The 12,797-nt window shown below is 43.8% G+C and overlaps 1 protein-coding gene across 2 annotated transcripts in view; it reads right to left on the bottom strand.

Annotated features, from left to right (window-relative positions):
- neurl1b (neuralized E3 ubiquitin protein ligase 1B) overlaps positions 1-12,797 on the bottom strand; it is a 43,418-nt gene that overhangs the window by 23,897 nt on the left and 6,724 nt on the right. The window contains exon 2 of one of the 2 annotated variants that reach the window (XM_055927872.1): positions 3,817-4,088. In XM_055927872.1, the coding sequence (XP_055783847.1) occupies positions 3,817-4,088 (272 nt within the window). The remainder of the gene's footprint in view (positions 1-3,816; positions 4,089-12,797) is intronic. The other variant, XM_055927873.1, reaches the window with a different exon arrangement.

Below are 12,797 nucleotides of genomic sequence, written 5' to 3'. Positions count from 1 at the left end.
AGGGTGAGTGTTAGGGTTAGTGTTAGGGTGAGTGTTAGGGTGAGTGTTAGGGTATGTTAGGGTTAGTGTTAGGGTATGTTAGGGTGAGTGTTAGGGTTAGTGTTAGGGTTAGTGTTAGGGTTAGTGTTAGGGTGAGTGTTAGGGTATGTTAGGGTTAGTGTTAGGGTATGTTAGGGTGAGTGTTAGGGTATGTTAGGGTTAGTGTTAGGGTTAGTGTTAGGGTTAGTGTTAGGGTATGTTAGGGTTAGTGTTAGGGTTAGTGTTAGGGTTAGTGTTAGGGTTAGTGTTAGGGTATGTTAGGGTTAGTGTTAGGGTATGTTAGGGTTAGTGTTAGGGTTAGTGTTAGGGTATGTTAGGGTTAGTGTTAGGGTGAGTGTTAGGGTTAGTGTTAGGGTTAGTGTTAGGGTATGTTAGGGTATGTTAGGGTTAGTGTTAGGGTGAGTGTTAGGGTTAGTGTTAGGGTGAGTGTTAGGGTATGTTAGGGTTAGTGTTAGGGTTAGTGTTAGGGTTAGTGTTAGGGTGAGTGTTAGGGTATGTTAGGGTTAGTGTTAGGGTTAGTGTTAGGGTGAGTGTTAGGGTATGTTAGGGTATGTTAGGGTATGTTAGGGTGAGTGTTAGGGTTAGTGTTAGGGTATGTTAGGGTGAGTGTTAGGGTTAGTGTTAGGGTGAGTGTTAGGGTATGTTAGGGTTAGTGTTAGGGTTAGTGTTAGGGTGAGTGTTAGGGTGAGTGTTAGGGTATGTTAGGGTTAGTGTTAGGGTATGTTAGGGTTAGTGTTAGGGTTAGTGTTAGGGTTAGTGTTAGGGTATGTTAGGGTTAGTGTTAGGGTGAGTGTTAGGGTATGTTAGGGTTAGTGTTAGGGTATGTTAGGGTGAGTGTTAGGGTATGTTAGGGTATGTTAGGGTATGTTAGGGTATAACAGGGTTAGTGTTAGGGTATGTTAGGGTATGTTAGGGTTAGTGTTAGGGTGAGTGTTAGGGTATGTTAGGGTTAGTGTTAGGGTTAGTGTTAGGGTATGTTAGGGTTAGTGTTAGGGTATGTTAGGGTTAGTGTTAGGGTATGTTAGGGTATGTTAGGGTTAGTGTTAGGGTGAGTGTTAGGGTGAGTGTTAGGGTATGTTAGGGTTAGTGTTAGGGTATGTTAGGGTTAGGGTTAGGGTTAGGGTTAGTGTTAGGGTTAGGGTATGTTAGGGTATGTTAGGGTTAGTGTTAGGGTATGTTAGGGTTAGTGTTAGGGTTAGTGTTAGGGTTAGGGTATGTTAGGGTATGTTAGGGTTAGTGTTAGGGTTAGTGTTAGGGTGAGTGTTAGGGTATGTTAGTGTTAGGGTTAGTGTTAGGGTATGTTAGGGTTAGTGTTAGGGTTAGTGTTAGGGTTAGGGTATGTTAGGGTATGTTAGGGTATGTTAGGGTTAGTGTTAGGGTGAGTGTTAGGGTATGTTAGGGTTAGTGTTAGGGTTAGGGTATGTTAGGGTATGTTAGGGTGAGTGTTAGGGTTAGTGTTAGGGTATGTTAGTGTTAGGGTTAGTGTTAGGGTATGTTAGTGTTAGGGTTAGTGTTAGGGTTAGTGTTAGGGTTAGTGTTAGGGTATGTTAGTGTTAGGGTGAGTGTTAGGGTTAGGGTATGTTAGGGTTAGTGTTAGGGTTAGTGTTAGGGTATGTTAGGGTATGTTAGGGTTAGTGTTAGGGTATGTTAGGGTTAGTGTTAGGGTTAGGGTTAGGGTATGTTAGGGTGAGTGTTAGGGTGAGTGTTAGGGTTAGTGTTAGGGTTAGTGTTAGGGTTAGGGTTAGGGTGAGTGTTAGGGTATGTTAGGGTTAGTGTTAGGGTGAGTGTTAGGGTTAGTGTTAGGGTATGTTAGGGTGAGTGTTAGGGTATGTTAGGGTGAGTGTTAGGGTATGTTAGGGTTAGTGTTAGGGTATGTTAGGGTTAGTGTTAGGGTATGTTAGGGTGAGTGTTAGGGTTAGTGTTAGGGTGAGTGTTAGGGTATGTTAGGGTATGTTAGGGTATGTTAGGGTATGTTAGGGTTAGTGTTAGGGTGAGTGTTAGGGTATGTTAGGGTATGTTAGGGTTAGTGTTAGGGTATGTTAGGGTTAGTGTTAGGGTTAGTGTTAGGGTTAGTGTTAGGGTATGTTAGGGTATGTTAGGGTTAGGGTATGTTAGGGTGAGTGTTAGGGTATGTTAGGGTGAGTGTTAGGGTATGTTAGGGTATGTTAGGGTTAGTGTTAGGGTTAGTGTTAGGGTATGTTAGGGTTAGTGTTAGGGTTAGTGTTAGGGTATGTTAGGGTATGTTAGGGTTAGTGTTAGGGTATGTTAGGGTTAGTGTTAGGGTTAGTGTTAGGGTATGTTAGGGTGAGTGTTAGGGTTAGTGTTAGGGTATGTTAGGGTTAGGGTTAGGGTATGTTAGGGTATGTTAGGGTTAGTGTTAGGGTTAGTGTTAGGGTATGTTAGGGTTAGTGTTAGGGTATGTTAGGGTTAGTGTTAGGGTATGTTAGGGTTAGTGTTAGGGTGAGTGTTAGGGTATGTTAGGGTATGTTAGGGTTAGTGTTAGGGTTAGTGTTAGGGTGAGTGTTAGGGTGAGTGTTAGGGTGAGTGTTAGGGTTAGTGTTAGGGTGAGTGTTAGGGTGAGTGTTAGGGTGAGTGTTAGGGTTAGTGTTAGGGTGAGTGTTAGGGTTAGTGTTAGGGTGAGTGTTAGGGTGAGTGTTAGGGTGAGTGTTAGGGTTAGTGTTAGGGTATGTTAGGGTTAGTGTTAGGGTTAGTGTTAGGGTGAGTGTTAGGGTGAGTGTTAGGGTGAGTGTTAGGGTTAGTGTTAGGGTATGTTAGGGTTAGTGTTAGGGTTAGTGTTAGGGTTAGTGTTAGGGTTAGTGTTAGGGTATGTTAGGGTGAGTGTTAGGGTATGTTAGGGTTAGTGTTAGGGTATGTTAGGGTTAGTGTTAGGGTTAGTGTTAGGGTGAGTGTTAGGGTTAGTGTTAGGGTATGTTAGGGTATGTTAGGGTTAGTGTTAGGGTATGTTAGGGTTAGTGTTAGGGTTAGTGTTAGGGTATGTTAGGGTGAGTGTTAGGGTTAGTGTTAGGGTATGTTAGGGTTAGTGTTAGGGTTAGTGTTAGGGTGAGTGTTAGGGTATGTTAGGGTATGTTAGGGTTAGTGTTAGGGTATGTTAGGGTTAGTGTTAGGGTTAGTGTTAGGGTATGTTAGGGTATGTTAGGGTTAGTGTTAGGGTATGTTAGGGTATGTTAGGGTATGTTAGGGTGAGTGTTAGGGTATGTTAGGGTATGTTAGGGTTAGTGTTAGGGTTAGTGTTAGGGTTAGTGTTAGGGTTAGTGTTAGGGTATGTTAGGGTATGTTAGGGTGAGTGTTAGGGTTAGTGTTAGGGTATGTTAGGGTATGTTAGGGTTAGGGTTAGGGTATGTTAGGGTATGTTAGGGTATGTTAGGGTGAGTGTTAGGGTTAGTGTTAGGGTATGTTAGGGTGAGTGTTAGGGTTAGTGTTAGGGTATGTTAGGGTATGTTAGGGTTAGTGTTAGGGTATGTTAGGGTATGTTAGGGTTAGGGTTAGGGTATGTTAGGGTATGTTAGGGTTAGTGTTAGGGTGAGTGTTAGGGTTAGTGTTAGGGTTAGTGTTAGGGTATGTTAGGGTTAGTGTTAGGGTTAGTGTTAGGGTATGTTAGGGTTAGTGTTAGGGTATGTTAGGGTATGTTAGGGTATGTTAGGGTTAGTGTTAGGGTATGTTAGGGTTAGTGTTAGGGTATGTTAGGGTATGTTAGGGTATGTTAGGGTATGTTAGGGTATATTTCCATCCCCCGTTACAGACAGACAGATGTCTTACCTTCTGATAGAGTCTAACAGGTCGTTGGCTGAAGGTGATTCCGTTGCAGAAGCTGTTCTTCCTGGTCGCTCGTCTCAGCTGCCCGTCCAGCCTGATGTTCTTCCCCTTGGCCTGAGGGTGGAACCTGGGCGACTCCAGACTGAGGATCACTGGGGGGGCTGACGTCCGCCTCTCCACCCCCGAACCCCCGACACCCCCTCCCCCACCGCTGCCACTCTGCAGGGTGAAGTACTGCCTGCTCACCACAGGGTCGGGCTGTAGAGTCACATCTTCTGGCAGGAGGCAATAACAGAATAAGAAGAGAGGAAAGGGATTGGTTAATTGGTTAATGGTTACCGGAAGAACCTTGAGTCTTCCAGCCCATTGACACAACGACAGGTTAAAATACCTAGTTGATGAGGAAATACAGTATACAGCCTGTAACCCATATACAGAATACAGCCTGTAACCCATATACAGCCTGTAACCCATATACAGCCTGTAACCCATATACAGCCTGTAACCCATATACAATATACAGCCTGTAACCCATATACAATATACAGCCTGTAACCCATATACAGCCTGTAACCCATATACAGTATACAGCCTGTAACCCATACACAGCCTGTAACCCATATACAGTATACATCCTGTAACTCATATACAGTATACAGCCTGTAACCCATATACAGTATACAGCATGTAACCCATATACAGTATACAGCCTGTAACCCGTATACAGTATACAGCCTGTAACCCATACACAGCCTGTAACCCATATACAGTATACATCCTGTAACTCATATACAGTATACAGCCTGTAACCCGTATACAGTATACAGCCTGTAACCCATATACAGCCTGTAACCCATATACAGCCTGTAACCCATATACAGTATACAGCCTGTAACCCATATACAGTATACAGCCTGTAACCCATATACAGCCTGTAACCCATATACAGCCTGTAACCCATATACAGTATACAGCCCGTAACCCATATACAGTATACAGCCCGTAACCCATATACAGCCTGTAACCCATATACAGCCTGTAACCCATATACAGTATACAGCCTGTAACCCATATACAGCCTGTAACCCATATACAGCCTGTAACCCATATACAGTATACAGCCTGTAACCCACATACAGCCTATAACCCATATACAGCCTGTAACCCATATACAATATACAGCCCGTAACCCATATACAGTATACAGCCTGTAACCCATATACAGCCTGTAACCCATATACAGTATACAGCCTGTAACCCATATACAGCCTGTAACCCATATACAGTATACAGCCTGTAACCCATATACAGTATACAGCCTGTAACCCATATACAGTATACAGCCTGTAACCCATATACAGCCTGTAACCCATATACAGTATACAGCCTGTAACCCATATACAGTATACAGCCTGTAACCCATATACAGCCTATAACCCATATACAGCCTGTAACCCATATACAGTATACAGCCTGTAACCCATATACAGCCTGTAACCCATATACAGCCTGTAAGCCAGCAGCATACCACCCTGCATACCACTGCTGGCTTGCTTCTGAAGCAAAGCAGGGTTGGTCCTGGTCAGTCCCTGGATGGGAGACCAGATGCTGCTGGAAGTGGTGTTGGAGGGCCAGTAGGAGGCACTCTTTCCTCTGGTCTAAACAATATCCCAATGCCCCAGGGCAATGATTGGGGACACTGTCCTGTATAGGGTGCCGTCTTTCGGATGGGACGTTAAACGGGTGTCCTGACTCTCTGAGGTCATTAAAGATCCCATGGCACTTATCGTAAGAGTAGGGGTGTTAACCCCGGTGTCCTGGCTAAATTCCCAATCTGGCCCTCAAACCATCATGGTCACCTAATAATCCCCAGTTTACAATTGGCTCATTCATCCCCTTCCTCTCCCCTGTAACTATTCCCCAGGTCGTTGCTGCAAATGAGAACGTGTTCTCAGTCAACTTACCTGGTAAAATAACGGTAAAATAAAATAAAATAAAACCCATATACAGTATACAGCCTGTAACCCATATACAGTATACAGCCTGTAACCCATATACAGCCTGTAACCCATATAGAATATACAGCCTGTAACCCATATACAGCCTGTAACCCATATACAATATACAGCCTGTAACCCATATACAGTATACAGCCTGTAACGCATATACAGTATACAGCCTGTAACCCATATACAGCCTGTAACCCATATACAGCCTGTAACCCATATACAATATACAGCCTGTAACCCATATACAGTATACAGCCTGTAACCCATATACAGCCTGTAACCCATATACAGTATACAGCCTGTAACCCATATACAGCCTGTAACCCATATAGAATATACAGCCTGTAACCCATATACAGTATACAGCCTGTAACGCATATACAGTATACAGCCTGTAACCCATATACAGCCTGTAACCCATATACAGCCTGTAACCCATATACAATATACAGCCTGTAACCCATATACAGTATACAGCCTGTAACCCATATACAGTATACAGCCTGTAACCCATATACAGTATACAGCCTGTAACCCATATACAGCCTGTAACCCATATACAGCCTGTAACCCATATACAGCCTGTAACCCATATACAGCATGTAACCCATATACAGCATGTAACCCATATACAGTATACAGCATGTAACCCATATACAGCATGTAACCCATATACAGTATACAGCCTGTAACCCATATACAGCCTGTAACCCATATACAGTATACAGCCTGTAACCCATATACAGTATACAGCCTGTAACCCATATACAGCCTGTAACCCATATACAGTATACAGCCTGTAACCCATATACAGTATACAGCCTGTAACCCATATACAGTATACAGCCTGTAACCCATATACAGTATACAGCCTGTAACCCATATACAGTATACAGCCTGTAACCCATATACAGTCTGTAACCCATATACAGTATACAGCCTGTAACCCATATACAGCCTGTAACCCATATACAGTATACAGCCTGTAACCCATATACAGCCTGTAACCCGTATACAGTATACAGTCTGTAACCCATATACAGTCTGTAACCCATACACAGCCTGTAACCCATATACAGTATACAGCCTGTAACCCATATACAGCCTGTAACCCATATACAGTATACAGCCTGTAACCCATATACAGCCTGTAACCCATATACAGTATACAGCCTGTAACCCATATACAGTCTGTAACCCATATACAGTATACAGCCTGTAACCCATATACAGCCTGTAACTCATATACAGTATACAGCCTGTAACCCATATACAGTATACAGCCTGTAACCCGTATACAGTATACAGCCTGTAACCCATATACAGCCTGTAACCCATATACAGTATACAGCCCGTAACCCATATACAGTATACAGCCTGTAACCCATATACAGCCTGTAACCCATATACAGTATACAGCCTGTAACCCATATACAGCCTGTAACCCATATACAGTATACAGCCTGTAACCCATATACAGTCTGTAACCCATATACAGTATACAGCCTGTAACCCATATACAGCCTGTAACTCATATACAGTATACAGCCTGTAACCCATATACAGTATACAGCCTGTAACCCGTATACAGTATACAGCCTGTAACCCATATACAGCCTGTAACCCATATACAGTATACAGCCCGTAACCCATATACAGTATACAGCCTGTAACCCATATACAGCCTGTAACCCATATACAGTATACAGCCTGTAACCCATATACAGTATACAGCCTGTAACCCATATACAGCCTGTAACCCATATACAGTACACAGCATGTAACCCATATACAGTATACAGCCTGTAACCCGTATACAGTATACAGCCTGTAACCCATATACAGTATACAGCCTGTAACTCATATACAGTACACAGCATGTAACCCATACACAGTATACAAGCCTGTAACCCATATACAGTCTGTAACCCATACACAGCATGTAACCCATATACAGTATACAAGCCTGTAACCCATATACAGTCTGTAACCCATACACAGCATGTAACCCATATACAGTATACAGCCTGTAACCCATATCTGCCCGAGGGATTTATCCAACCGGCAAATCCGTCCCGACGTTACCTGAACGCTCACCTGAGGCCCGCTAATCGTTAGCTGTCCTATCGGCTGCTATCTGAACAAAACCCCACTACACGGAACCTACCGACGGAAACGCACGAGGTATCTACAAACAGACCTCCATCCTATGCTGCTACCGATAGCCATATACCCGGCCAGCTGTCTGGATCGCCACGACCCCAACCAACCTCTACTCACTGGACCCTTACTGATCACTCGATTAAGCATGCCTCTCCTTAATGTAAATATGCCTTGTCCATTGCTGTTCTGGTTAGTGTTTATTGGCTTATTTCACTGTAGAGATTCTAGCCCTGCTCTCTATACCATATCCAACCTATCAGTTCCACCACCCACATATGCGATGACATCACCTGGTTTCAATGATGTTTCTAGAGACAAGATCTCTCTCATCATCACTCAATACCTAGGTTTACCTCCACTGTATTCACATCCTACCATACCTTTGTCTGTACATTATTCCTTTAAACTATTTTATCGCCCCCAGAAACTTCCTTTTACTCTCTGCTCTAGTAGCTCTAGGCGACCAATTCTCATAGCTTTTAGCCGTACCATTATCCTACTTCTCCTCTGTTCCTCTGGTGATGTAGAGGTGAATCCAGGCCCTGCAGTACCTGGCTCCACTCCTATTCCCCAGGCGCTCTCTTTTGATGACTTCTGTAACCGTAATAGCCTTGGCTTCATGCATGTTAACATTAGAAGCCTCCTCCCTAAGTTTGTTTTGTTCACTGCTTTAGCACACTCTACCAACCCGGATGTTTTAGCCGTGTCTGAACCCTGGCTTAGAAAGACCACCAAAAATTCAGACATTTTTATCCCCAATTACAATATTTTCAGACAAGATAGAACGGCCAAAGGGGGCGGTGTTGCAATCTACTGCAAAGACTGCCTGCAGAGTTCTGTTATACTATCCAGGTCTGTTCCCAAACAATTTGAACTTCTACTTTTAAAAATCCACCTCTCTAAAAACAAGTCTCTCACCGTTGCCGCCTGCTATAGACCACCCTCTGCCCCCAGCTGTGCTCTGGACACTATATGTGAACTGATTGCCCCCCATCTATCTTCAGAGCTCGTGCTGCTAGGCGACCTAAATTTGAACATGCTCAACACCCCAGCCACCCTACAATCTAAGCTTGATGCCCTCAATCTCACACAAATTATCAATGAACCTACCAGGTACCACCCCAATTCCGTAAACACGGGTACCCTCATAGATATCATCCTAACAAACTTGCCCTCCAAATACACCTCTGCTGTTTTCAACCAAGATCTCAGCGATCACTGCCTCATTGCCTGCATCCGTAATGGGTCAGCGGTCAAACGACCTCCACTCATCACTGTCAAACGCTCCCTGAAACACTTCAGCGAGCAGGCCTTCCTAATCGACCTGGCCGGGATATCCTGGAAGGATATTGATCTCATCCCGTCAGTAGAGGATGCCTGGTCATTTTTTAAAAATACCTTCCTCACCATCTTGAATAAGCGTGCCCCATTCAAGAAATTTAGAACCAGGAACAGATATAGCCCTTGGTTCTCTCCTGACCTGACTGCCCTTAACCATCAGAAAAACATCCTATGGCGTTCTGCATTAGCATCGAACAGCCCCCGTGATATGCAACTTTTCAGGGAAGCCAGAAACCAATATACACAGGCAGTTAGAACAGCCAAGGCTAGCTTTTTCAAGCAGAAATTTGCTTCCTGCTACACAAATTCAAAAAAGTTCTGGGACACCGTAAAGTCCATGGAGAATAAGAACACCTCCTCCCAGCTTCCAACCGCATTGAAGATAGGAAACACTGTCACCACCGACAAATCCACTATAATTGAGAATTTCAATAAGCATTTTTCTACGGCTGGCCATGCTTTCCACCTGGCTACCCCTACCCCGGACAACAGCACTGCCCTCCCCTCTGCTACTCGCCCAAGCCTTCCCCATTTCTCTTTCTCCCAAATACAGTCAGCTGATGTTCTTAATGAGCTGCAAAATCTGGACCCTTACAAATCAGCCGGGCTAGATAATCTGGACCCTTTCTTTCTAAAACTATCTGCTGAAATTGTTGCCACCCCTATTACTAGCCTCTTCAACCTCTCTTTCGTGTCGTCTGAGATCCCCAAAGATTGGAAAGCAGCTGCGGTTATCCCCCTCTTCAAAGGGGGGGACACCCTTGACCCTAACTGCTACAGACCTATATCTATCCTACCCTGCCTTTCTAAGGTCTTCGAAAGCCAAGTCAACAAACAGATTACCGACCATTTCGAATCACACCACACCTTCTCCGCTATGCAATCTGGTTTCAGAGCTGGTCATGGGTGCACCTCAGCCAAGCTCAAGGTCATAAACGATATCGTAACCGCCATCGATAGGAAACAATACTGTGCAGCCGTATTCATTGACCTGGCCAAGGCTTTTGACTCTGTCAATCACCACATCCTCATTGGCAGACTCGACAGCCTTGGTTTCTCTAATGATTGCCTCGCCTGGTTCACCAACTACTTCTCTGATAGAGTTCAGTGTGTCAAATCGGAGGGTCTGTTGTCCGGGCCTCTGGCAGTCTCTATGGGTGTGCCACAGGGTTCAATTCTTGGACCGACCCTCTTCTCTGTTTACATCAATGATGTCGCTCTTGCTGCTGGTGATTCTCTGATCCACCTCTACGCAGACGACACTATTCTGTATACTTCTGGCCCTTCTTTTGACACTGTGTTAACAACCCTCCAGGCGAGCTTCAATGCCATACAACTCTCCTTCCGTGGCCTCCAACTGCTCTTAAATACAAGTAAAACCAAATGCATGCTCTTCAACCGATCGCTGCCTGCTCCTGCCCGCCTGTCCAACATCACTACTTTGGACGGCTCTGACTTAGAATATGTGGACAACTACAAATACCTAGGTGTCTGGTTAGACTGTAAACTCTCCTTCCAGACCCACATCAAACATCTCCAATCCAAAGTCAAATCTAGAATTGGCTTCCTATTCCGCAACAAAGCATCCTTTACTCATGCTGCCAAACATACCCTTGTAAAACTGACCATCCTACCAATCCTCGACTTCGGTGATGTCATTTACAAAATAGCCTCCAAAACCCTACTCAATAAATTGGATGCAGTCTTTCACAGTGCCATCCGTTTTGTCACCAAAGCCCCATATACTACCCACCACTGCGACCTGTACACTCTCGTTGGCTGGCCCTCGCTTCATACTCGTCGCCAAACCCACTAGTTCCAGGTCATCTACAAGACCCTGCTAGGTAAAGTCCCCCCTTATCTCAGCTCGCTGGTCACCATAGCAGCACCTACCTGTAGCACGCGCTCCAGCAGGTATATCTCTCTAGTCACCCCCAAAACCAATTCTTCCTTTGGACGCCTCTCCTTCCAGTTCTCTGCTGCCAATGACTGGAACGAACTACAAAAATCTCTGAAACTGGAAACACCTATCTCCCTCACTAGCTTTAAGCACCAGCTGTCAGAGCAGCTCATAGATTACTGCACCTGTACATAACCCATCTACAATTTAGCCCAAACAACTACCTCTCCCCCTACTGTATTTATTAATTAATTTATTTTGCTCCTTTGCACCCCATTATTTCTGTCTCTACTTTGCACTTTCTTCCAATGCAAACCAACCATTCCAGTGTTTTTTAGTTTTTATTTTACTTGCTGTGTTGTACTCACTTCGCCTCCATGGCCTTTTTATATTTTATTTATTTATACATATATCTGTTTGCCTTCACCTCCCTTATCTCACCTCACTTGCTCACATTGTATATAGACTTATTTTTTTTCACTGTATTATTGACTATATGTTTGTTTTTACTCCATGTGTAACTATGTGTTGTTGTATGTGTCGAACTGCTTTGCTTTATCTTGGCCAGGTCGCAATTGTAAATGAGAACGTGTTCTCAATTTGCCTACCTGGTTAAATAAAGGTTAAATAAAATAAAATAAAATAAAATATACAGTACACAGCCTGTAACCCATATACAGCCTGTAACCCATATACAGCCTGTAACCCATATACAGTATACAGCCTGTAACCCATATACAGTATACAGCCTGTAACCCATTTACAGTATACAGCCTGTAACTCATATACAGTATACAGCCTGTAACTCATATACAGTATACAGCCTGTAACTCATATACAGTATACAGCCTGTAACCCATATACAGCCTGTAACCCATATACAGTATACAGCCTGTAACCCATATACAGCCTGTAACCCATATACAGTATACAGCCTGTAACCCATATACAGCCTGTAACCCATATACAGTATACAGCCTGTAACCCACGTACAGTATACAGCCTGTAACCCATATACAGCCTGTAACCCATATACAGTATACAGCCTGTAACCCATATACAGTATACAGCCTGTAACCCATATACAGCCTGTAACCCATATACAGTATACAGCCTGTAACCCATATACAGCCTGTAACCCATATACAGTATACAAGCCTGTAACCCATATACAGTATACAGCCTGTAACCCATATACAGTATACAGCCTGTAACCCATATACAGCCTGTAACCCATATACAGTATACAGCCTGTAACCCATATACAGTATACAGCCTGTAACCCATATACAGCCTGTAACCCATATACAGTATACAGCCTGTAACTCATATACAAGCCTGTAACCCATATACAGTATACAGCCTGTAACCCATATACAGCCTGTAACCCATATACAGCCTGTAACCCATATACAATATACAGCCTGTAACCCATATACAGTATACAGCCTGTAACCCATATACAGCCTGTAACCCATATACAGCCTGTAACCCATATACAATATACAGCCTGTAACCCATATACAGCCTGTAACCCATATACAGTACACAGCCTGTAACCCATATACATC

Source organism: Salvelinus fontinalis, chromosome 6 (assembly GCF_029448725.1).
Source record: "Salvelinus fontinalis isolate EN_2023a chromosome 6, ASM2944872v1, whole genome shotgun sequence".
Classification (NCBI taxonomy): Eukaryota; Metazoa; Chordata; class Actinopteri; order Salmoniformes; family Salmonidae; genus Salvelinus; species Salvelinus fontinalis.
The sequence above is the reverse complement of the archived record's forward strand: the minus strand, read 5'-3'. Positions and strand labels throughout refer to the sequence as shown.